The sequence below is a fragment of the Pleurodeles waltl genome, chromosome 8 (genome assembly GCF_031143425.1).
Source record: "Pleurodeles waltl isolate 20211129_DDA chromosome 8, aPleWal1.hap1.20221129, whole genome shotgun sequence".
Taxonomy (NCBI): Eukaryota; Metazoa; Chordata; class Amphibia; order Caudata; family Salamandridae; genus Pleurodeles; species Pleurodeles waltl.
The window spans coordinates 1439474261-1439500874 of NC_090447.1; the positions used below are offsets into that span (position 1 = coordinate 1439474261).

The following is a 26614-nucleotide window of genomic DNA, read 5'->3' on the forward strand; positions in this document are numbered from 1 at the left end:
TCATTTTGTGTTTAGAATTGTGGAAGGGCTGAGACCAGAGATAAGTCAGATGATAAAGACGCATTTGATTTGTTGGCAGTCGAAACCGATGATGAGGTGTTGAATTATGCGAAATACTGTAGTGACGAGATTGAGGTGAAACAGAAAAGGTTGAAAGAGAAGGTGATGATGATGCAGCTTAAAGCAGCTCAGACAGGTTTGCAAGGGTTGCAAGGGTTCCAACAGCAGATACCGCAACTGCAGCCGCAGCCGCAGGGAAATATGGTGTTCCAGCCACAGGCGAGAGGCAGAGGCAGAGGAGGTTTTGTGAATAATGGTCCGGATTTGAACACTGTCGTGACTTCGAATGGTATGCAGGCAATGAAAAGGGTGATGCCGTGTCACGTGGGCGGAATAGTCGGACATTGGAAACGCGAGTGCCCGATGGTGGTGCAGGAAAGTGCAGGTGTTGGTCAGCAAAACAATGATGTCAATGCATTCCAGACCATGAGGGGACCAAAAATGAGAGGTCCAAACCCAAATTTTCAGACCATAAATCAGCTGCAAGGATTACAGCCTATGCAGCCGCAGCAGATGCAAATGCCCCGTATGCAGATGACGCAAATGCAGCCGATGCAGCAGCAGTTACCCATGGTACCTAATCAACAAATGCAAATACCTTTAGCACCAATGAATCAGCAGCAAGTGATGGTTCCTCCACAGGTCTCGAGTCAGGTGATGAATACAAATGGCACAGTACAACAGTTCCCATTACACAGTGAGAGTGGAATAAACAATGTATGGGAGAGTGAAAGTTCAGATGAGGAGCGAAATTGTGTGCTTGCAGCATCCTTGGAAGTTGATCAAAAGGGTCCATATGTAGAGGGAAAAGTTATGGGTCATCGTGTTTCATTCTTGGTGGACACAGGAGCCACACGTTCAACTGTTAGGAGCATTGAAGTACCAGATTTGCCCCTCTCAGGGAGAACAGTTCAAGTGGTGGGAGTAGCAAACAGGTACCTGACGAACCCAATCACAGACCCAGTGCCAATCAGCATTGGTAACTACCAAGGGTTACATAATTTTGTGGTATGTGACTCAAGCCCGATAGCACTGTTAGGGAGAGACCTATTGTGCAAATTGGGATGTTCAATTATGTGTTCGTACGATGGAATCAGAATTCAGACGAGCAGTGATGGGGAAGAGGAGGACAGTGTAGAAGGGGACGAGATGGAAGTTGTCGATGAAAATTACCCTCTGATTACCCTTCTTCCGATGTTAACTGAAGAAGATATTCCGGCTGAATTAAGGGAAACAGTCGGAAAAGAAGTGTGGGATATGACAGGAAAGGAGGTGGGATTGGTGAAAGGAGTGGAACCAGTGAAAGTGACAGTAAAACCCAATGTAACCTTTCCCCAGACCCCACAATACCACATGGCACAAGACACCCTCATGAAAGTCGCCCAACTCATTGACGAGTTTATAAAACAGGGAGTACTGAAAGAAGTGTTGAGCAGTCCATGTAATTCACCAATCATGGGGCTAATAAAGCCGAGTGGAAAGGTCCGAATTGTGCAGGACTTAAGGAAAATAAATGACATCATAGTCAAATGCTGCCCTGTAGTACCGAATCCAGCTGTAATAATGTTTCAAGTCCCTTGCGATGCCGAGTGGTTCTCAGTCATCGACTTGTCACAAGCATTCTTTTCAGTGCCTCTTCATGAGGACAGCCAATTTCTCTTTTGTTTCAAATTCTTGGACAGAGTTTACAGTTGGTGTCGAATTCCCCAAGGGTTTTCTGAGTCACCGTCAATTTTCAATCAGATTCTAAAGAAAGACTTGGAAGCGTTAGAATTGCCATTCGAGTCAGTCCTAGTACAGTACATTGATGACTTACTGATTGCATCCAAGACAGAAAATGGCTGCACAGCCGATACTATTGCCCTACTGAACCACTTGGGAAGGAATGGACACAAGGTGTCTCCTTCAAAGTTACAGTTCTGTCAGAAGAAAGTGAAATACTTGGGTCACCAAATAGAGAAAGGGTCACGGAGAATAATGAAGGAAAGAATAACAAGTGTACTTCAAATGAGTCCACCAAAGACAAGGAGGGAGGTGAGAACGTTTTTGGGGATGGTGAGCTACTGTCGCCAGTGGATTCCCAACTTCTCGACTCTAGCAAAACCTTTACTGAAACTGACCCAGAAGGATGCGTTGGATGAAATTGAGCTGAAAGGAGATGAGATGGATGCTTTTATTGAATTGAAAGAATGCATGTGTAGGGCTCCAGCTTTAGGTATGCCTGATTACACAAAGCCTTTCACATTGTTTTGTCATGAACGTGATGCATGTTCTTTGTCTGTCTTGACCCAAGCCCATGGTGGCGTAAACAGACCAGTAGCATATTTTTCAGCTACTTTGGATCCGGTCGCAGCAGCACTTCCAGGGTGTTTGCGCGCCGTAGCAGCAGTTGGTATCAGCCTCACTCAAAGTGAAGGAATAGTGATGGGACATCCATTAACAGTCATGGTCCCTCACTCGGTTGAGATACTTTTGACCCGCACCCGAACTCAACACATGACTGGAGCAAGACTCACAAGGTATGAAACCATAATTCTGGGCTCACCGAATGTGCAGCTGAAAAGGTGCACTACGTTGAATCCAGCAACCTTGCTTCCCGGTGAAAATACGGAGATTGAGAACGCTGAAGACGTCGAGCATGACTGTCTTCAGGTGACTGAATTTTGCACAAAACCCCGACCTGACATTAAGGATACTAAGCTTGATGAAAATGACCAAATTATTTTTGTTGATGGGTCATGTTTAAGAGATGCATTGGGAGTATTGAAAGCAGGATATGCTGTATGTACTGTAACAGGTGTCTTGGAAGCGTCCTGGCTTCAAGGAGTCTATTCTGCACAAGTAGCAGAGCTTGTAGCTCTTACAAGAGCATGTCAACTGTCCACATTGATGAAGGCTACCATTTACACTGATAGTCAGTATGGGTTTGGAATTGTGCACGACTTTGGGCAATTATGGTCACAGAGAGGTTTCCTGACTTCTTCAGGGTCCCCAGTGAAAAACGGGGAGAGAATAAGGGAATTGTTACACGCCATTCAAATGCCAGCCGAAATTGCAGTGGTAAAGTGTAGTGCTCATACAAAAGGACAGGACTATGTTTCTCTGGGAAATGCATATGCGGATCAAGTCGCAAGATTTTGTGCCTTGAACTGTATACTGCTCAGGGATTAATGGAATTCGATAAGTGAGCCAGAGCTTGAACCAGCTGAAGCATTTGCCTTAAAGGTCGTGGATACAATGGATGAACTAAAAGCATTACAGAATAGTGTCAGGGAGGATGAAAAGGCTTCCTGGATTAAATCACAATGTACACAGAGACCAGATGAGTTATGGGTTTCAAATGAGGGAAAATATGTTTTACCAAATTGTCTTTTATCGCAGCTAGCGCGGTTCTATCATGGGCAGGCTCACCTAGGGAGAGATGCCATGATAAGATTGTTCAAAACTGATTGGTTTAACCCCAGATTTCGTCAAGCTGCAGAAGCAGTTTGCCATCGTTGTGTCATTTGTCAGCAGATGAACCCAGGAAAGGGAACAGTTGTGAACGCGAGCCACATTGGAAGGGCCAGTGGCCCGTTCAGCAGAATGCAGATGGACTTTATTGAGATGCCTGTGCATGGAGGTCTGAAGTATGTGTTGGTGATTGTGTGCATTTTTAGTCACTGGATTGAGGCATACCCCACACGTAGAAATGACAGCCTTACAGTTGCAAAACTATTGTTGAGGGAGTTAATACCACGTTTTGGATTCCCGATCTCTTTAGAATCAGATAGGGGAAGTCACTTCAATAACGAGGTGATAAAGTTACTTTGCGAAGCGCTGAACATTGAGCAAAAACTGCATTGTAGCTATCGCCCTGAAGCATCAGGACTGGTGGAGCAAATGAATGGTACACTGAAATCAAGAATGGCGAAAATATGTGCATCGACAAATTTGAAATGGCCTGACGCGTTGCCTTTGGTGTTAATGTCAATGAGAAACACCCCCGACAGAAAGACTGGATTGTCTCCGCATGAAATTCTCATGGGCAGGGCTATGAGACTTCCTGCAGTTCCCGCAAACGCGCTTTTGAATATTACAGATGATATGGTGTTAGACTACTGCAAAGGTCTGGCTGACGTGGTTCGCTCTTTCTCTCACCAGGTGGAAGCAACCACCTTGCCACCGATCCAAGGTCCAGGACACACACTGAAAGCAGGTGACTGGGTCGTGATAAAGAAGCACGTGAGGAAGTCGTGTCTGGAACCCCGTTGGAAAGGCCCTTTCCAAGTGATCCTGACAACAACTACCGCTGTGAAGTGTGCGGGGGTTCCCAACTGGATTCACGCCAGTCACACAAAGAAAGTGTTGTGTCCCACAGATGAGGAAGTTGAAGCGCTGAAACTGCCAGTAGCTGATAATAAAGTGTTGAGCGCTGAGACCGAGCAAAACAGAACTGGAAGCGAACAGGCAGACATAGAGGAGAGAGAAATATTCTCTGAGGACGAAGCAACAGACTCACTTGGGGAAGACCAAGGAGAAACCTCAGACAGCGACGAAGAAGCTGAGGGCGACAAAGAACCTGAAGCAGCTGAAGGTAACAAAGAGCCTGAAGCAGCTGAAGGTAACAAAGAGCCTGAAGCAGCTGAAGGTAACAAAGAGCCTGAAGCAGCCGAAGGTGATAAAGAGCCTGAAGCAGCTGAAAGTGACACAGAGCCTGAAGAAAGTAACGGTGACAAAGGGCTCGAAAGAGGTGAAAGGACAGGAGAGCCTGATCAGAGGAGGGCTTTGCCAGAAGCAGACGGTACAGAAAAAGAAAAGCAAAACCTGATTGTCTCCCCAGAAGGAGGGGACAAGGCAGAACAGAACGAAGCTGTTCAAACTTCTTCAGAAAAGATCGCAGGTCCCTCAAGTGGACACAGTGCAAAGAAAAGACCAAGTATATCACCAGTAAAAGTAAAGACTAGAGAAAAGTTGAATGACGAAGGGCCAAAAGTGAAAGAGAAAAGAAAGGAAGTGTCTGTCGTGACACCAACATCAAGTGAAGGAAAAGACTTGACCAAAGAGGAAAGTACCAGTGAGGCAGAGTAAAAGAGAGATGCAAAATTGAAAAGGAAAAGGATACCGAACAGGAGATATTCCGGTCCTGAATGGGCATATGTAGTCCATGATGATTGGACTGACGAATTTGTATCTCTCAGCCTCGAGAACGAAGAAGAAGAGATACCAATAGAAAAGAAAAGTTTTATGGACACTGTTGATTGAAAAGCTGATAAATGACATTACTTGCTATAATCTAACGTGATACAACCAGCTGAGACATTGCTAAACCGGATGAGACATTTGCTAAGACTTTTGAAAAACCTGATTGACTCTTAAACACGATTTGAGACAACGTGCCAACAGAAAAAAAAAAAAAAAAAGAGAGAGTGAGTTATTGAACTTTGAGAAAGAAAAAAAAAAAATTAGTTATTGCAGAATTGAGACTGAGTTATTGCCGAATTGAGACTGAGTTATTGCCGAATTGAGACAAATGCTGCTAACCGATAAGTGACTTGGCTCCTGAAGAAAACTGTGTGAACATTGCGCTCGCTCAGCTTTGTAACAAATTGCTAAATAGTTTCTTTTACAGGTGCTTCTAGCTCTCTGATTCTATACAGATCATGACACAAAACAGTAGAAAGAAATATTGTAAATATGCGTGTATAGGCTTGATAATTGCATGTGTACTAATAATAATGGCAGTAGTGCTTGGAATGCATGGTAAAGGTGAGAATGAGAGAATTGATGCTTCTACTTTTGCTCCTGTTACTGTCACCGAACTAACCGCACTGAAAAGACTAGAATTAGATGAGAGACACTTGCATGATAAAAAGGAGCTTTCGTATAATGTTTTCTATCGCTTGCTAACAGAATATGTTGAGACTATGGATGCGAAAGATTGTTATGTGTGTACACAGATACCGACATCGGTAACGGAAGGGGTGACTTATCACCACATGCCTCTTACATATGGGATTACATGTAGTATAGTAACTTCTAGATTTTATGGTCAAACCAACATACAGTATTTTTACTCAAATTATGATGTTACTTTTGCATATGTTCCTATAATCACGCAGCTAAGCCAGATTGCTAAAGATTGGGATGCTAAAATAATGAGAGAATTTTTCGAGCCAATGCTACCTTTTGAAACAGCTCACGCTCATAGGGAAAATCTTACCTGCTCGCTATCTGCAGTAGAAATAAGCTTTTTAGATCGCACAGATGATAGAAGGGCACACATGAATGCGAAATTAGAAAAGGAACTACATAAGAGGACTTCAGTAGATAATTATGCTTTTGCCGCAATAAGAACACAAGGGAGAATAGCTTTAGATGCTTGGCATGTAGGGAAATTTTGTATATATCGAAGTGAATCTTATTATGACAACATTTTTGTAGGAGCGAGTGAGTGTAAACATACGTTTATCTTTAAGGCCAAATGGACATTCATGCTGAACGGACTTGACCCTGTCATACCAGGTGTATATTACATTTGTGGGCATAATGCCTATTATCGTCTTCCAAAGGGATGGTGGGGGAGATGTTATTTGGGTATAGTGTTCCCAAAGGTTTATCAACTGGATGACCTATCGATGATTCCAAAGACATCTGGATCCCATCGTATCCAGAAAAGAGAGACCGCAGCTGCTGTGGTAGGAGATATATTTGGAGCCATGATTCCTTCATTGGGAGTTGTGTTGAATTCCATCAAAATAAGAAAGTTGTCTACTATAGTGGATAACATGTTGACAAAGTTTTCAGGTGCTATAATCCTGATGGATGCTGAACTTGCAGCGGAAAGAGCTATGACTCTTCAAAACAGGCTTGCCTTAGACATTCTTTTAGCAAAGGATGGCGGCGTTTGCAAAATGCTTGGTGCACGACACTGTTGTACGTATATTCCAGACAATAGTGTGAAGATTAAAACAATGCTTGCTAATCTAACAAAGGAGAGTGCAGATTTGAAGGAACTGAAAGAACCAGGAGTGTGGGAGAAGGTTGGAAAGGGACTTGCTTCAGTGGGAAATTGGCTTGGTGGCATTTGGAATGGAATATTGCTAAAAATAATACAGGGAATTCTAATAGTTCTAATTTGCATTTTTGGAATTTGGGGAATAAAAAGGGGAATAATAATGATCATGGCAAGAATTAAAAGAAGGAAGGAAGAGAAAATGATGAAAAGAATGGCAGAAGAATACAAAGCAAGGACAAGGGGAACTAAAAGGCAGAGGGAACTGACAGAATTTTAATGGAATAAAATTTGTGGGCATGGTTTGGTGTGATGACAAGTAGTCATCAGAGGAGGGATTGATGACGCAGAAATGAAGGTTTTATATTTTTAGCGCTTAAACGTAGTGCTGCAATAATCAAGTGTGACTTTAATCGAACTAAATAAGATTGTACGGGGACAAATGTGCCCTCAGAGTAGTTTGCCGACATTTATAAGCGTGCTCTATAGAACGTGATGTATTAGAATTGTACTAGTTTGACATGATCGTAAACGTGTGCCATGATTTGCTTGTTAGAAATGCTTTAGCTTAGCATAACTTTAGTGGAGGCTTTGGCCTAGCTGCCTTGTCTCACGGTTTAGATGCTCGTATTTTTCCAACGTGCTAATAAACGTGTATTCTTGCTTGAAGCTGTACTTTTCCAGTGAGATCGTTCACATGCTTATCTTTAAGGTTTCGTGCCAGCCTGGCATTTTCTTCTTCACTCCAAGGTCAATCTGCAGGTGCAGACAATGGACGCTCTGAAAGTGAGTTAATTGGTAAAATATGTTGCAACTTACGTTCCCGACTCCAAGGATAATGTATGCTTAAGTAAAAGCTTGAGAACTGTTGTTTTTGATTGGACAATTTGAAGCTAACCTATGAACCCTCCAATGGAAGACCCTACTGGATTTGAACTGTTGTCTATTTAAACCAGGTGCACAAGAAGAAAGCAGCCATTACCTGTTGCAACCATTGAGACATTTCAGACATTATGGCCCATCTTGCTGCAACGCCATTTTGAGAGACTTTGATGCTTTCTCTAATCGAGAGAAAGAGACTTTAAGTAATTCTCGCCCTAGAGACTTTAACTTTGATTTGCCCCTTTGCATGAAGTAATAGTTGTCCTTTTATCTTGCCGCTGTGAGGCAATTGCCCCGTCCACCCTGCCCCTTTGCCCCGTCCCATGCCGATCGGAACCGGTACCCATGCTGATCGAAATCGGTACCTGTGAGACGAAGACTTCCTTGAATGCTGATTGAATTTGGTAAATATGAAAGGAAAATTGTACAATTGCATTGTGTTTTCTTTTTAGGTAACCAACTGCTGGAATTTTGATGAGAGCCTTAGTTAGGAGTTTTCCAAATTAATGTTGCTAAATTGTTTTTGCATGAAGTCCCACATGCCGATGCTAATCTGAGGTTAGATGAGAATTCCTTTGATGCACGATGCTGACTAAATGTACGCAATTAGCCCACTACTAGCTTTGTTAATATAGGGAAATAAATTCATTAACTTTGCATAAACTGGTGTGGTTATTCATGACCGAAAGGTCATGGTTTCGCCGAAATGTATTCTGGATTAATTGTGAAGTGTTATGTTGATCAAGGTATTGCTTATGTTCGTTATTGATTCTTGATTTTGATTGATTACTCAAGAGTAAGGAGAGTCCCACTTGGTCAAAAGATTCATCGACCTAAGAGGGTCCACATGCAGGTAAATTATTAGGTTGGGAACGCTCTATCAGTGGCTCACCCTTCCATCCTTCGGAGGTCGATAAATTACGCACCAATAATTTGTGGATACCTGCAGCAACTGTTGACAGCGCTCAGAAACAGCAGGCGCGAAGCGCTATAAAAACAAGTTAATAATATTAAAAAGAATAAGAACAAATCCAAGAAGCGGTGTGGTTTGAATAAACGATAACGCTCAGTCGGACACGCAGACATGTAATCCCATACAAGACGTTAGACACAAAGTACATATCAAGGGCGGTAAATAAATAAATAATACACTCCCACGGACACCACATGGTCCCGGTGGGTTGGTCTGCAGTGAGAGCCGCGGCTGCCACTGCCCCTCCTAGGTTAGGCCAGCCCCAGGTCTGCCTTCTTTCCGAGGGGAGGGCCACACGGGCCAATAAGACTTTTGACCAAACTTTGCCTGTTTTAAGTGCCCTCGTCACATCCGTCTGGCAGGAGCCTGACCCTCCTGTGTGTTAATTAGTCGCTGGGCCGGCCCAGTGCCTCCGCCTGGGGCTATGTGAACAGGGAAGTTTGTTCGGAAGAGAAACTAACTTTCTGAGGCGGGGAGAGGACACCATGGGCTGTGCTTGGGCAGCGCCACGGACTGGAAGCAGGTCCTTTCGGGGTTAGTCGGGTGTTGGGGAGCTTCGCCTGGACGCCCCCACCCCGGCCAGGCAGCATGGGAGTCTCATGGACGGGCTTCTGTTGCTGGCTGCTCTGGCTCGGGTTCTGCGGGGCTCAGATAACCTTCCCTCTGAGGGTCTCCTCGCCTCCAACCAGGGCGCAGTGGGGACCTCTGCTGAACGCTTCCCGCGAGAACAAGCAAAATGCCCCCGGCTTGTCCCTGGCGTCGGAACCCGGCGGCAGCATCAACTTCCTGGCTATGGTGGACAATCTACAGGGGGACTCCGGAAGGGGCTACTACCTGGAACTGGACATTGGGACACCACCCCAGAAGGTGAGGAGGTTGGGTTGTATTGGGCGACCTATGACGGGCAAAACTAGAAAATCGCGCGTTTTTGTGTAAAATGGCCCATTTACCCCTTTATCACTTCTTACCTTGTGGTTCTCTGGTCCAGTAATTCGAAGGGCCCACTAGTATTTGCATGTACCTGTGTGCCACCTTGCGCCAGTCGTGAATTTTCAGCTGATCTCACGTTGCATTCTGGGATTTGTAGTTTTCCTCTTAACCTAAGCATTGGGTAAACATTCCCCTAAAGTGCTTTTGGCCGAAAAAGCGAGGACTGGTTACAGGTGTCAAATCTGACGTGGCTAGTTAACTCTGCGTAAACACCTCTCGGTGGTCGCCAAATGCATTAACCACCCCCGTTATCATGTAGCCAGTCATGCTTTACCCCTTCCCAGTAGTCGAAGTGTATGAAAAAAAACAGTAAATGAGCTGTCACCTCGAGGGGGCTGCAAGGGTGATGTGGGCTAGACCTACGGCGTTGAGAACGAGTGAATGTTTTGTAACTATGCCTTCGTTTAGAAGTAACTGCGTGTAGGATACTTGTCCCTGCTGCATACTTGGAGGATAGTTAAACAAATTTAATTTCTAAAGCATAGATGTGCACTGAAACACATCAGCATAATGGGAGTTTGCATGTTTTTTCCACTGGTCAGAGTATCTTCCGCTTGGTCCAGGAGGGAGCTGTCTTACTACGGTTGGAATGTGTTACGTATGCGTTGCACACAGATCTTTGCAGCAGGTGCATTAACCCACTTATCTACCTTCCTGTGACCAATAGTTTGTACATCAATCATCTCCGTAGATGCATGAACCCACCGAGCTTTCTCATTGGGTTCAGAATCTCTGGCTTTCAAGGATGCAAAGAGATGCCTACATTAGGTGCATGCACCCTCTGAGTTTTCTGACTGAAGTGTAATCTGGCTGTACACATGATTTTCTGCAATCATTGAAGCCACTGAACTGTGCCACAAGGACGTCTGCCACTGATCAATGGATTCTTAATCAAACAAAACCATACCGCCTACTTATTTTAAGCAGTTTTCATTATTAACCACTTTTTTGTTCCTTTTTATCTTTATTCAATTGTTTTTTTTATTTTTATTTCTCATTACTTTTTGTTTCCCCAATCCTCCATTGCTTTCTGTTCTACTTGTCTCTTTCGTTCTGCATATCTTTTCATTACTCGTGGTTCTGCTTTTCCTTCTCTTTGTGTTTGCTACAATAGCTGAGTTGTTCTGCTCACATTAAATGCATACACTGTGGCGAGAAGACAACATTACCGTTGACAAATATAGTTCGTAAATGTTCAGCCTGGTCGAGCAAAGTTGTATTTTGTTAACATTTATCATTCATTGGCTTCACCCTGATCCCACGAACCTTGCAGCCAGCGGGATACCAACTGTACCCATCTGCAGTAGCCTTCATGAATGGAATGGCCATAGGCCCCCATTTGCCCAGTACCAGTTGGTGTGGCTCTTCAGGGGGCAGATACAGAGTTTCTGCTCCATCGACCCCTCGCAGCCGGCAGCCCGTGGACTCCTCCCTACTCCAGGCAGGGAGGGTGGCCTTTGAGGGATTTAAACGGATAGAGCAGCGACTCCTGTGCAGCTCCAGAAATCTTCCATCATTGAATTCTGCCGCCTATCACAGCCGCCCTCCCAGCACTTACCCAGCTATGTCTCCAGCTGAGATCCCCTGCTGTGTCCTGCCTCCAGCTGGGATCCACTCATCCTCCTGTTCCCTCGTGAATCGCCTGCTATCATGACCCTGCTCCTCGTGGGATCCACTACAGCTACTTCCCTGTCAGATGTGCCAGTGCTGTGGCCCCTGCTCCCCGGTGAAACCCCTGGACTGTGACCCGGCGACCCATTGGGATCCATTATGCCTCAAACTGCCTGTAAGATGTCTGTGTTGTGCCCCTTACCTTCCTGTAGGGTCTGTCCCCTATGCTGTGCCTCTTGGTTCCCGTGGAATCCCTTCGGCAGCCTATGTCCCCTCTCCTCAATGAGATTCCCAGAGTTGTGCCCCCCTGCTTTCTGCTGGATCCCCAGTGCTGGCTTCCCCCAGCTCTCTGGCTGGATCCCCAACACTGGTCCTGATGACGCAGAAATGAAGGTTTTACATTTATTAGCGCATAAACGTAGTGTTGAAATAATCATGTGTGACTTTAACCGAACTCATAAAGATTGTACGGGGACAAATGTGCCCTCAGAGTAGTTTGCCAACATTTATAAGCGTGCTTTATATAACGTGATGTATTAGAATTGCACTAATCCGACATAATCGTAAACGTGTGCTGTGATTTGCTTGTTTGAAATGTTTTAGCTTAGCATAACTTTAGTGGAGGCTTTGGCCTAGTTGCCTTGTCTCACGGTTTAGATGCTCGTATTTTTCCAATGTGCTAATAAACGTGTATTCTTGCTTGAAGCTGTACTTTTCCAGTGAGATCGGTTCACATGCTTATCTTAAGGTTTCGTGCCAGCCTGGCATCTTCTTCTTTGCTCCAAGGTCAATCTGCAGGTGCAGACAATGGAAGCTCTGAAAGTGAGTTAATTGGTAAAATATGTTGCAACTTACGTTCCCGACTCCAAGGATAATGTATGCTTAGGTAAAAGCTTGAGAACTGTTGTTTTTGATTGGACAATTTGAAGCCAACCTATGAACCCTCCAATGGAAGCCCTACTGGATTTGAACTGTTGTCTATTTAAACCAGGTGCACAAGTTTTTTATTTACTTAAAAAATGTAATAATATTAGGTCTCAGCTATCAGTAATGAGTCCTTGGGGGTCCCCGTGTTCCAATAATGATTCAGTGGGGGCCCCCGGGCTTCAGTATTGATAAAACGGGGGTCCACAGAAGTCAAAAGGTTGGGAACCACTGCAGTAGGGCATGGCATGCTTGGCCTCAGAAGAAGCAGTGGTTCTGAAAAGATCAGACGCTGACAAATTAGTGTAGAAGTACACGGTTTGAGGCAAAACAGCTCCATCACGAGAAGAGTGCGGTTTGCATTAATCCTGTGCTTTGGTGTCGAATAAATAAAGTGACGTTTGCAAGCTACACGCCGTCTTCCTCCGGATTCATCAGCGTTTTAATGTACAGAAATGGAAAACCATGGAGTGCTCAACCCCCCGGAGGCGTGGGGGAGGACAGCGTGGTCATGTGCTGGACACATCATGTCATGCACGTTTGTATGGCGCCCATTATATAACTGTTATGGTTCGGCAGCATTGCAGACGGACGTCTGCTCCGTGTGGGAGATGTAGGCAGGGTGCATGCACGGGCCATGACTTTCACTGTGTGATGTTCCCAGTTTGTTGGGGGTAGCCAGAGGTCCGCTTAAGGTGGTGCCTCGGTCATCTGCGAATAAACATAGCTCAGCATGTTTATAGGTGCCCGAGTGACCTGGAGGTTTCGGGTGGTCCTGTCGACCCCTTGGGATCCATTCTCTGACAATGTGATGGGCGGCTGCGGGCGAGCGCACGGTGACAGCCGCCCTTGTGCTACATTTTTTAGCATGTAGGATGTGTGAAGTTTGATGTTGTGGGGTAAGTGCTTGTGAGCACGTGACATCCTCCTTTAAGGGGTGTCCACACTTCTGTTTCTGCAGACATCTGTCTGATGCGTGCTGTTGGGTGCAGGGGTCGTCTGCCTCTTAACTGGATCCCTTATTCAGGATCTCGGCTATGAATGTGATGGTCTGTAGTGAGTGGGTGCCTTCGGAAGGGGGGGGGGGTGTCACGGGTGGGGGAAGAGAGAACTGTGAGAAGAGCTTGTGAGGGCGGCACGTGGGGCATCGCTAAAGGATGGGTTAGATTGGCAGCAGTCTAGCATGGTTTTGCTCCCATGACAGCAGTGGGAACGGAAGAAATAATGGCGAGTGGGGCTGACGGCGCTTTTTACCCTTCCCAGGTCTCCTTTGTTGCCACTATCCCCGGAAGCGCTGCAACACTTATGCGCCTAGAAGCCATCTCTCGCTAGCTGCTGCCAACTCATAGCCCTTGCGCTCCTAGAAGCCAGCCCTTGCTTGCTGCTGCTAACTCATAGCCCTTGCGCTCCTAGAAGCCAGCCCTTGCTTGCTGCTGCCAACTCATATCCCCTGTGCTCGCTCCTAGAAGTCGGCTCTATCTAGGTGCTGCTAACTCATAACCCTTGTGTCCCTAGAACCCAGCGCTCGGTAGTGCTCCTAGAAGCCAGCTCTCGCTTGCCGCTGCCAACTCATAGGCCTTGTGCCCCCTAGAAGCCAGTTCTCGCTAGCGCTCCTAGAAGCCAGCCCTTGCCTGTTGCTGCCAACCAGTGCTTAATTTGTGCTTGTTGTTACCGGTGCTGAGCAACGGCACCTATTTTTGAAGGCCGGCACTTATTTTTCTGCCTCAAGCATTTACTGCGAGCAAAAGACACATATCGGAATGACAAAGAGAAAAACGAAAAAGCGTCACAATGGGAGAAAGCAGAAAGCTGCAGGAGTGAGCTGAAGGGACAGGGAGTGGCTGTAAATGGTTTAAAGAGGCCCGAAATGGCTTCAGGATTAGGCTGCCTCAGTATTCCCTGCTGGCACATTAACTGCAGCAGCCGCTTGTTTAAGAGGAGGGCTTTGGCACGTTTGTATTTACAAATTAAGCACTGCTGCCAACTCATAGCCCTTGTGCCCCTAGAAGCCAGCTGTCGCTAGCATTCCTAGAAGCTAGCTCTCCTAGGCGCTGCCAAATCATAGATTTCCTTGACAAGGTCTCAGGGGGTCACTAAAGTGGGCATACAATGATACTCATTTTATATATATAAATTTGATTTTATATCGCTGACACCGTGACCATTGACAATAAGGCTACTCGTCAAAGAACCTATTTTATCATATTTTCATGTTTAGGAAGTATATAGAGCTGCTCTTTCCAAACTCAATGTCACTAACTGTACCAACCCCAAAAGGATGAAAGGCAGAAGTGAGCTGGCTGTATTCAATTCTGTGACCATGCCTATATGGCCAACTGAACTGCCTTACTAGCATTCAAAGCTACGGCTCACATCAACTTGGCTGGATTAAGGTGCGTCGCGTAGGACATTTCCATAGAAGTTTGTTTAAATATGCATTTGCTGTATGTTGAAAGTTATTTTTGTATTCCAGGTGTGTGTTTGTTGTTTTTTTTTTTTTTTTTCTTTCTTACATTTTATATGTGTGTGTATATAATTATTATTTTTTTTTTATTATTTTTATTTTTTGCTGTAGCTTGTTATTTTTAAAATATTTTTACAGTGGGCCACAAGTCGCACTCTGCTATCTCTTTGGCTACTTAGAACTCGCAGGCGGTATCTCTCGGCCTCTTAAGACTCTGCTATGCTTGTTTACAGAAAATGAGAAAATATTTGTGAAAGCCTACTACAGAAGTGAAAGCTTTTCTTGAGACCGGCATATAACCCTTCCATACAAAAGGACGGCCTTAAATAGTTTTAATGTTGATATTTCCAAAACCACTTGAACATTTTTATGCATGATTCTAATTATGTGGGACAAGCACTTTTGCATGGCGCTCTGCGTTAGCACAGGACCCAGACACAATCGGAAATAAAAACACATATTTTTTACAATGAGTGATTTCTGCAGAGATAACTTATTTTTACTCCTCATTAGTAAAACGTCTGGCCCTCAGGACGTACCACTGACCTGTATCCAGAACATAAACACAGAAGCTCACAAAATATATTTTCAGCCTTTCATCCTTTGCATTCTTATCAACTCTGTGTTATATTTATCCATTACTACAGTATACGAGTGGAATTCTGACAGCATCAGAGCTCCTTGCTTCAGTGGCGGCTAGTGACATTTAAAAGTGGTGGGGCGTAAAAGTTGGGTATGAATTTTGTGTATCAAGTGAAGCGAGGAAGCTTAATGGACAAACATGGGGTTCAAGGTTAGCCCTCCCCTCAAGAAAAAATAGAAAAAAGCTTCACAAGTGTTGCATTTGAAAGCAAATCAATTTAGTCAGAAAGCAAGGTTTATAAAGCAGTTGACACGCATAGTCTTGAAATACTAAACACATTAAAACTGCCCCATAGCTTACAGCATTAATATGTTCAACAGATACTTTAATGTGTAAATTGTACAGCGCAACAACTTCAGCCCTTTAAAGTGTGTGCTTGCCCAGTGTCTTGAACTGCATGCAGCACCAAGTCGTAAGAAACTGCTCTAACCAGGCATCGGGAAGCACCCGCAGCTGCTGGACGCATTCAATCATAGAGAAATATGTGCAGACAGACCTTTAAGTGGGATGCAGAAAGTGAGGACTCACTAAAAGGGAACGTATAAAATACATTCCTGTGATTCCCATAGTGTGCCGTCCGGCCTCTATTTTGGTTTCTCTCTGAGATGTTATTGCATCTGACACAACTAAAATACACCTAAAACCTCTCAGTACTCTTGGCTTTGTCAATGGTTCTTAGCTGTCTAATATAAACGAGTAACAACAATGATCAGTTATAAATAATTAACATTGGAAATGTTTAAATATTGAGTCTGTGATTTAAATACTGTTGAGGCCTATGGAAGGAGTTTGGCCTTCACTTATGTGTGCTTTATGTTAGATATGTATACCCTTCTTTCTTTTCTTCACATCTCGTCCATCTGCACATTTTTAACCTCCTCTCTTTCTTCTTCAGCACCCTCTTTTCCCTCCCTCTTGAATGCACACCCTCGCATCTTCCTCACTTTACTACCCCAAACATACAGAGCACTCATTCACACCTAAGCACTTTATTTCATTTTGCTCTTGCCTTCTAAATGTTTTGACCTCTACACACCCCTTCACACACATTTACATTGAATTTCATTTGCAGCTGGAATACATGACCAGTGCTCTCAATCAAAGCCCCTCACAAACACCTGGCACGAGTCAAAGAATGTCAAGTCACCAAAAGGGCCCCTGTAATAATTAGGAGAGCAAAAAACAGGGAAACACGTAAATCACATAAAGAAAAATTGCATCTCCAAATGATATTGAATATGGGTACAATGACCTCACTTACTATTCCATCTTATGGATTCTTGAGCCATACACCGATATCCGATACCATGTATTCTGGTGGAAAATGCTTATTTATTATATATAAACCGTGATATCATCAATGCAGAAAAATATTTGTACATGAAACCCTAAGAAATACCTCAATAACAAAATCAGGCATATGCCCAGGGTCATTAAACTCAGCACTCAATCGTTCTATCACCATGCATACACTCTCAAACCCAGACCTGGGTCCCTTGCTCACTGTGCCACATGGATTCAAGCTATCCTGGCTGATGACGGGTGATACCCTGAAACCGGTCCTAGGATGCTTGTTTCTGGTCCAGGGAGGACCTGGCCTGGCAGTTTGGGCTGGACTGTTCCCATGGGGAACAGGGTCAAGACTGATTTGCATCTGGCTGGGTCCAAACTGAGGTGGCATGGTGAGCAAAATAATTGATGGATTAAACCCAGATCTGTGACTGGGGGTGAGTGGTTGAAAAGTTTCAGCACTCCGTCCATCATCCTTCTGTGTTACACTCTCAAACATTCATTATATAAACAATAAAAACATATAGCGTTTCAGACCTGTTTTCTAGTTGACTGCATAAACAAAAAGTAACAAATACGCAAATTCATACATATATAATCACTGTTCCTCCTGTTGTCAGTTTCTTAAGGCAACTTAAATTCAGTTATGATGGTCAAATACACAACATGGCAACTTTAATTCAGTCACAACTTGGCATATTACAGTCCAAGCCACCATTTAGTGGTCCATATTTACATCTGCTTTTAGGATTGAACCACAATACTCAAATTAACATCTTGCAGTCCACTACTGACGCTAGCGATCCGTGTATTTTTCGCCCACGGGCAGTCTTAAAAAGTCTATTTCAGGTGTATTCAGTGCTTTAAGTTGAAATGTAAAAGTGCGTGTACTTACTGTTTAGACTGCCTGTTTCTCCGAAGAAGTGCCGGTACTCCCATTAGATGTGTGGTAGCAGTGCTGAGAAGTGCAGGTACTCGCCCTTTCAAATTAAAGAAGTACAAGTACTCGGTACCGGACAGTACCTGCCCATTTAAAGCACTGAGTTTATTAAAACCTATTTCAGACATATTTAGTGCATAAGCAACCCAGTGTAGTAAACACCTGAAAACGTTAAATCTCGCAGATGCATAAAATGCTCTTATTTTTAAGTGAAATGCATTGAAATTGATTTTTGAAGTTCTTTAACTTAACAATACACATTTCACAGTGGAAAAATAGTATTTTTCTGATTTATTTTGTACTGATTGGTAAGCCGCACAAAGTCTCACCTTTAAATGTGCAACCACTGAATGGCTAACTTGGGTTACGTGGTATGTTTTTGTGTGGGTTACCGTGTGATGGTTTGTTTCACTGTGTGTTAAGTATGTTTCATTGGACGTTGGATTACACACACACACAGTGTGTGACCGTGAACGTAGTATCCGTGAATGAGGCTGCTCTTTGCAGGCCCTGTTGTCTCGTGTCATGGGGTGGCATGTGATTTGCTGGTGAATGCCTGTGGGGTGCTGGGGTGTCAGCTGACTAGGATTAATACAGGCCTTCCCATTGACCGCCTTAAGTCTGTGCAATCCATTATCTTCTGAATGTTCGTGTTACACCCCTTCCCAAGTCATGCTTCTCCAGATTTATTTTTAACCATTTACTTCATTCTTTGAGTTTTGTTAAGCCTCAATTTCTGTGCCTGTGTAGTGGACATCACTCGAGGTAGGCTGCTTCGACGTGGAGGCTTACTTTATGTGTTCTTTTAGCAAATAACAAACCTTCCCTGAAAACTGATTCTCCTACTTGTAAATTCCTTTAGTGTGATGTTTCAATACGGCCTCAGCAAATCTGCTCGCCCAGGCTGGTTATGTGAGTGATGGGTTGGCCATTTCCACATACTTTAAGGAGGAAGGGAGATTGGTGTTTCCTAGGATCTGGGTCCCTGTGTTTGGAAGGCACCGGTTTGACGAGACCTTGCCGCGTGGTTGCGAGTCCACAAGGGACATTCGACCAGCTTGAGTACAAACTTTGTCTGCTGCTTTCTTCTGGCCGGGGAGAGAGGTGGACTCCTTGAAGTGGATGGAGGAATGGGAGGGCCTATCATGAACTTGTGGACCGCATGCCTGCTTCAGCTGCGATCATAATATAAAGCCATCTACAAGCATAGATTTTGATTTTTCTTTCTTTTTTTTTTTTTTTTCTCTTCTCTCCTGAAACATGCTCTTTGAATTGCGTTTGGAGTTTCTGCCGCAGCCTGTAACTTGTACATGCTTTCAAAGCACCTAGATTCCCTACTCGTGGGCATCCGTAGATGGTACTTGTCTACTGTTTGAAATGGTCCTTTCTGCAGGGTTATCCACAAACGTTTTGCCTTTCTCCTCCTATTTTTCTCACCCTGTTTTTGTTGGCTTTAGGACTCTGGGCACTTTACCACTACTAATGGGTGCTAAAGTGCATGTGCTCTCTCCCCTACAACTTGGTATAATTGGTTTACACTGGTTTGGCCTATTTAGTTTACCTGTAAGTCCCTTGTAAAGTGGTATATCATATACCCAGGGCCTGTAAATTAAATGCTGCCAGTGGGCCTGCTGCACAGATTGTGCCACCCACAGAAGTAGCTTTTCAAGCTTGGCTTGGGCCTGCCACTGCAGGGCCGCATGTGCAGTTTACTCCCACATTGACTTGGCAAGCTCAACTGCTTGCCAAGGCCTAAACTCCAGTTTATACTACACTTAAGTCACCCCTAAGGTAGGCCCTAGATAGCCCTATGGGCAGTGTGCTGTGTATGTAAAAAGTAGGACATATGTCTTTAGGTGTTCCTTGTCCTAGTAGTGAGCGCTTATTTAGTTTTTCACTACTGCGAGTGCTGCTGCTCTCATAGGATTGCATTGGAAATAATCTGACATATTTTGATGTGATATTTTCTGATCTGCGAGGAATGGCGTGGGCATGTTTAGTATGTTTGGAATGTTTAGTGAGAAATCCTGCTTATTGGTGTAGATGTTGTGTTTTTCGTTTTTTTTTAATCACCATGGTAGAAAGTGGGCATTCCTCTGTACTTACAACTAGTGCTTTTGCAGCCTGACTCGAGTCCACGTCTAGGGCAGAGTGACAGCTCCACTTGGTGCATACTTTCCAGACAGCCATCACGTAGGAAGGGCTGGGTGTGACAGAAAAGGCATCTGCATACTGATAGTCTTCCTGGGCTGGGGAAAGAGAGGGTAGTTTTTGAGATTGGGAGAGTACGTTTGGAACTGGGACCGAACCTCTGCCAGAGGGACTGCTGGACTGCACAAAGGACTCATCTGGACTGCTCTTCTGTTGCCCTGTGGTGTGATGTCTGCTGGGTGGCCCGAAGGTCTCATCTGGATTGCTTTTTTGTATGTTGACCAGCTGCCAGCTGCTCCATGACTGTGTTCCTACAGAAGCCCCATGGGACTGCCAGGAGTAACTGCCAAAGAGTCATTTGCTACCTTGTGCTGGCCTGTCTGCCCCCTCGTGCCCTCCCCCCCCCCCCCCCCGGAGTGCAGCAAAGGTGAAGCACTGCCACCTGCTCCTTGGTTCAGCTGAATACATGAGGAGCGCTCTCCTCCTTTTCCTGAGCACATGAAGAATGCTTTCCCTTACCTTGCATAAGCGCAGGGTGAGGCCTACCATCTGTGACTGGAGTTGAGCCCCCAGCATGTGGTGATCCCTACCTCCTGCAATCTTTACTGAGCGTGGGGAGAGCGCTCTGCCCTCTGTGGCCCCAGGGACTGTGCCGTATTGGCCTCCTGAGCGTGGACAAGGAGCTCTCCAGCCAGTGCCTCGGGACACAAGCTGCCCTCATTCCGGCAGCTACACTCTGGAGCGGCGACGCAGTGCAGGATGGTGTTCCTTCTCCCCTGGATTCACCTCCCCAGCCCGAGATAACAAAGGAGCCTGAGATGAGGAGCCGGGTCCAGTGAGGAGGTATTGTGCGCTCCTCAGGTCTGGGTTGCCCCTTGGAGGGGAAGGCAGTGATCCTTGAAGCCCTGGAGGGCTCTGGACGTACTCCCAGTTGGAAGTGGCTGGTTTGGAAGCCAAAAGTTGATAGTCCTCCCGCGTGGACGCTGTCAGTCTGTTGGTTTCCGGGGTGCTCGGCTCTACGTGGGAGGACCCAGAGAGTTCTCCCTGCTGTTGGGAGAGCCGCGTGTGCCCTTCAGCCTCAACTCCCCTTCCCCCACCCGTAGCACATCTTTCGTAGGGGCATTGATCGGGACTGGGCAGTGATACTCAGTGGAGTTCCCTGATCCTGCCAGCATATCTGGACAAGTACTGCCCTAAGGTGGTAGGAGCACAAGCGCTCCTGCGATCAACATATGAGCCCCAGGAATTACCACCCATCGTATAATATATGCAGGTGCGCTGTATTCATGTACTGAGTCCAAGTGTGAGGGAGTATCGTGTGATTCCCAGGCGGTGTTATTTAATTTCTGCATAACTATGTTCCAACATAGATGTATGTCGTGCTTCTCCCAGACAGGAGTACTGATTACGGTAGTAGGGGCTGAATAATCTGAGCAGTAATGTTTCATTGGTGGTGTTTTTATCCTGACGTGCAGGTTGGAAATGATTCTCCTTATTATGCATTGGTAATGATGATGCTCTGACAACTGCTTGCTTACCAGGGTATTACTGATTTATGTCGCTTTTGATCTAATGTCCTCTGCAGTGCAGTTTATTTTTATATAGCTTGTTGTGGAGTTTCTTTAGTGGGGTATTTATTGTGTCATTGGGTTGTGTGTGTTGTGCAAACATTTTACACATTGCCTCTGGGATAAGCCTGACTGATGTGGTCAAGCTACTAAGGGGGTTATCTTGGGTGTGTAACTCCCTTTCTCGGACTAGAGTTTTGGTTACTGCCTGGCTTGGGTGCCTACCCTAGCCAACCACAAACCCCACTTCTAACATCCACTGTGTATGCAACCAGAATGTTGTGTCCGTAAACTCTAGGCCTATTGGCTTCTTTACGTTTGCTATTTATGTTGAATAAGTGCTTGCTCTAAAATGCACACATTTTTCATTCTTAAAATGGGCTCTGGTCATGAAGTTATACGGAAGAACATTCTTCCACCATTTTAGTGACAACCACTTCCTATTTCAGTTTTTTTCCCCCCACATATTTGGAGTGGCGGCAGCTTAATGCAAGGCCACCAGTTTAGTCACTTCTATACTCGTCCTCCTGACCTCCTTTTTTCCATTCCCTTACTTCTCTCAATCCTCCACAGCTTATTCTTGGCTAAAACGCCTGGGCTTGAGGCCTGGAATAAGGCCTACCTGGTGTATGCCCTAGAGGCAGGACTGATGGGCACAGGAACCACTGCCTAATTGCTACATTGGTAATTAACACCACACTTTGGCATCCAAACACTTGTGAAACCACTCCCCATTGTGCTTACCAATAGTGAGATTGTAAACTGTGGGAGTAACATTTTTACTGCAACTAGTTAACATCCATTGGTCTGATGGGTGGCTGTCATAAGTGGCTGATGAAATCTTGTGACTAAGCACGTTAAATAAAACATGTGCCCAGTGTGACTATGTTGGTATGGTAAACATGTGTTAAGCACTCAGAATTTAGAGTTGTGCATCAGAGACCCTGGCAATGAAACTGGCCCAAGAGCACACTTTTTGTCCGATGGAAACGGGGTTGGGTTTGCCTTTGGACCATTGTGTTTTATACCGCTTCCAGCAGTCCAGTATTAATACCCCAGTCTACAATATGTGGTCAACTGCACAGAGCTGTATTGATTCGGCAAACGTGGTAAATCCATAGTTAGTAATCGGAGAAGAAATCCTTCCGAAACAATCCCTGGCCCACTTGGAGCTGTGCAACTGTGACCTCGTCCATTCTCTGAAAAAATCCAGAAGTAACTGTCCTTAAGTCGACCTGTGTTGACATTGGCTTACAGAAGTGTAGTTTGTTCTATATACTATTGAACTAGTGCACAAAGGGAATGTATCCGTCAAGTTGCCCTGCACTCTGATTCGTCAATCACAAACTGGTCAGATGGGTAAAACTCACATTCTGGGCAAATAAAGGTCCTTCAAAACCGCAGGATTACCTAGTTGTGGCTTAATGACACTTTACAACAATCCCACATTAAGTTAATGTTTTAATGTTACTTATGGCCAAGTTAAGCCATCCACAGTTGAAGCCTTGCTCTGGTTGTTGGCCTGGACAACAGAGGTACCATTCCTTCTTTTGTGTTTCTCCACATCTGTGGTAGCACATTAATGGGCTTGGTGAAACTCTGCGCTGAATACATGAAATGCAACCATTTCGTTTATTAAAAGAAAAATATATGTATTGTCCTTGTAGTGAAACTGGGCTGCAGAATCTGGCCTGATTTGCTCCAGAGGCACACCTGATCTACAGATGGTTCTCGTGCTCCTGTTCTTGCCGGACCCTATTTCTCTGGTGAGAACCACACGTACTACCCAAAACCTCCTGACAAGATCAGTTCTCGCTTTGGGAGATATTATTATTTTTTTGTTGTTGTTGGTTTTTTTTTTTTTTTTTACTTCCGTTTCAGTTTAATGGAATTTAATTTTAACCTGCTTTAGCACATGGCTCAAGGCACGCGAGTTAAAGCCTCAAGCAGGTCATAATGTCCCTCCACTCCCTCACCAATGGCAATCAATAGCATGTATTACACTACTAATTCATAGATGTATACCACTGCATTTTTATTTCTGGCCTGATTGCAACATTGTGTCCCACTTGACTATATAAAACAAGCATTTTTTATGCAATGGGTCTCGCATTTGCTCATGTTAGAGCTATTGGCGTTGTAACCTCCTAACGCGACTTTTCTTGCCTCATAAATTGAAAATGAGAAGTAATACTGTTTCACATAAGCGAACCGATTCAAAGCGCCATTCCGTGAGTGTGAAGGAGACGCATAAGAAGTTCGCTCACAGTCAAACGTATCGGCAAAAGTGCAATTAGCCATGTAGCGGGGTCAATGTCCAAGGCGGTAACCAAACCGCCCCAAGGAGGGACAAATGTAAAGCATTTACCAATGATAACAAAGAATTTTTCTTTAGTTTGTGGGCCTGTTTTATTGCCATTTGGGTCGTTTTTTTTTTTTATTGATTTCACTAATAGTACCACAATCATGTGCAGCAAAACTTATGGAGTCTCACATACCTTGCAAAATACTAAAAAGCATCTTCTTACAAGGTCAAAACTGACTCGATTTGTAAATGTGGGCCACTTTTTTGAATAACTGGTTTGGTCATGGGTGGCTCTTTTATTTAAGTGCCCGGGCTTATTTATTTTTATCTATTTATTTTGTACCAGTCTAACCCTGGACGGCAGCGAACCAATTTGGACACTTGTTTCCCCTGGTTTAAATCAGGAAACACTGTTGGTGCGACGAGGCAAGTGCCACAGTTGCAAAATGTGATTTCCGTAGTGATCCACTTCCTGTGGCCATATTGCACATTGTGCCCCACGGGCACAATGGGCATTTCACCTGCTTGGTGCCCCGGTGCACAATGGTATTAAAGAAGGGGATGCAGGTGCTCGTGCGTCCCCTTCTGTAATACGGATAGTGCTGGCGCGCATGTAGTGCCAGCGCTTTCATGAGTGGGTGTTCCCTCATTTTCTTGGGAGTGCAGATCCCTGCAAATGAGGGAATCACTTTGCCTCTGCACCCGGTCCGCATTATGAACACTGCAACAACAAGATGGTGGATGGAATGCTTGAATTAATCTCAGCCACTGGCAGTCGCTCGAGGCCGCATCCCAATCCATCCTTTTTCACCCACCATCCCACCTCAATTTGGACCCAGCCACACACATCAGCCTTGACCCTGCTGTCCATGGTAACAGTCCCACTCAAACTGCCAAGTTAGGTCCTCCCTGAAGGGGAATACAAGCAACCTACAGTAGCTTTGCCCTGATAAGGGCCATCACCCAAGTATAGCTTGATTCCAGTGCTACAGTGAGCACAGGACCATCATCTGGGCATACCAGTCACACTTAGGGCATCAACTGCAGCAACAACAAGGGAGCTGGAACAAACGCTTGAATTAATCTCAGTGACTGACAATCACTCGATGCTGCATCCCAATTCAATGATTTTCGCCCACCTTGCCACCTCAATTTGGACTCGGCCACACGCAAATCAGCCTTGACCCTGCTGTCCATGGTAACAGTCCCACTCAAACTGCCACGCCAGGTCGTTCCTTAAGTCAAGCATTTCAGCCATCATTTTTTGTCTCCTTTCATATAATGGACGCGGCCGCAGAAGCAAACGTGTCCTTTAGAGGCACAAAAAAGTGGCCCACTGCCTCTGGAAGGAAGAAAATGGGGTCCCATGGACCCTTCAGGCATCCTCCTGCAAGCGGGTGCAGTCACTCACTGCACCCGCTTGCAAAGGTATTCTCTCCCCCTCTTCCAGAGCAGGCGGCGTGCCACCGGCACTGTGAAACCTGCACTGTCGAAAGCAGCTGCGCCTGACTTCAGTTGAATGCGCTGCTTCAAGGGCAGCACGACTTGGGGGTAGTGCATCCTGCGTAATGCAGAACGCTGTCTCTGGCGCCCTGCGCACCTTTTGATAGGTGTGCCGTGGTGCAAACGGGGATTGCGCACTGTATACATATAATGTGGCCACTTGGGTATAGCACTTCTAATGGATTAGACGCGCACACCATACCAAAGCGCAACTCTCTGTCTAGCAAAGCCAGTCCCACTTGATTTGTCAATGCAGTGTATGTGTCATCTGTTGTCAAGGGCCAACCCGTGGCCTATGTTATTTGGACGCACTCAAGCTTCTTGTCTATGAAAGCAAAGTCCACTGCATAGGTCACAATTAAAGAAAAAATGGCTCCTGGGTAAAAACCATCAGCAGAGTGTGGACGTACTTGGAATGTTTGCTGTGTTTTCCAGCATGTTTGTTTGATTGGCATAACATTGCCTGTGAAAGCAAATAGTGCAGGTGACGTGGCCACTGTTGGCTTTTCTCTGAAGTCACTTTATTATAAAGGAACAAGGAAGCTTTTGGGTGTGGAAGCAAACAGAAGAAAGACTGAAGCAATTAATGTTGGAACCACTAAAGATGGTTACAAATAAATCATTCAAATAGAGCTCGAGCAGAGCCCTCTTGAAGGGAGGGACTTCTATCATTTTATTTACGTTTTATTATGACCTTCATGTAACCGTTCATTTGCTTCACAGCACAAAGCAGACATCAGCCATGTAAAGTCTGAAAGAAACAGCAAACCTGGGGAGAAAGCGTTCTGTCTGGGTGGGAAGGAACCCACCGTTAATGTCTGCTGTCAAAGCTCCGAAGAGTCTAGAAGGTAAACTGAATAGACCTGTTTCCTGTACTTGCAGGAGTTTGAAACCTCCTCAACCCCTCACTGAGATTCAAACTCAGCCTTACGCTTTGGATGCCCAGGGATCTGCCCACTTGTTTCATCTGCTTGAATAACTGTTGCTGGATCACGTTAGCAGGCGGTGAGCGGAGGCTTCTGGCTGTGGTGTAAGGTGGTATACATTTTTGCACGTATTTTGTTGTTGTTTTTTAGTTGAACTCGGTACCATGCCACAAAGTACATGATAGATGGAGAGTTGGTCTGGTAAGAGCCTCGCTTTGCGATTTTGCTGAAAACAGTGGATCTGGGATCGAGCAGTGCCTGGTATTCCTGCCCGCTTTTTTCTTGTAGCCTGTCCAGCAGAATTGTGTGCTCGATTGTCATATGCGGCAGAAAGGGGCAAGGACCATAATGGCCCTCATATTTTTCTATCCAGACAAGGAGTTCTGCCTG

General features: G+C 45.1%; 1 protein-coding gene across 1 annotated transcript in view; it reads left to right on the plus strand.

Annotated features, from left to right (window-relative positions):
- Window positions 1-9272: 9272 nt before the first annotated feature.
- Window positions 9273-26614, plus strand: part of BACE2 (beta-secretase 2) — a 213070-nt gene continuing 195728 nt past the window's right edge. The window contains exon 1 of the mRNA XM_069202588.1: window positions 9273-9776. Within this exon, the coding sequence (XP_069058689.1) occupies window positions 9498-9776 (279 nt within the window). The 5' untranslated portion in view covers window positions 9273-9497. The remainder of the gene's footprint in view (window positions 9777-26614) is intronic.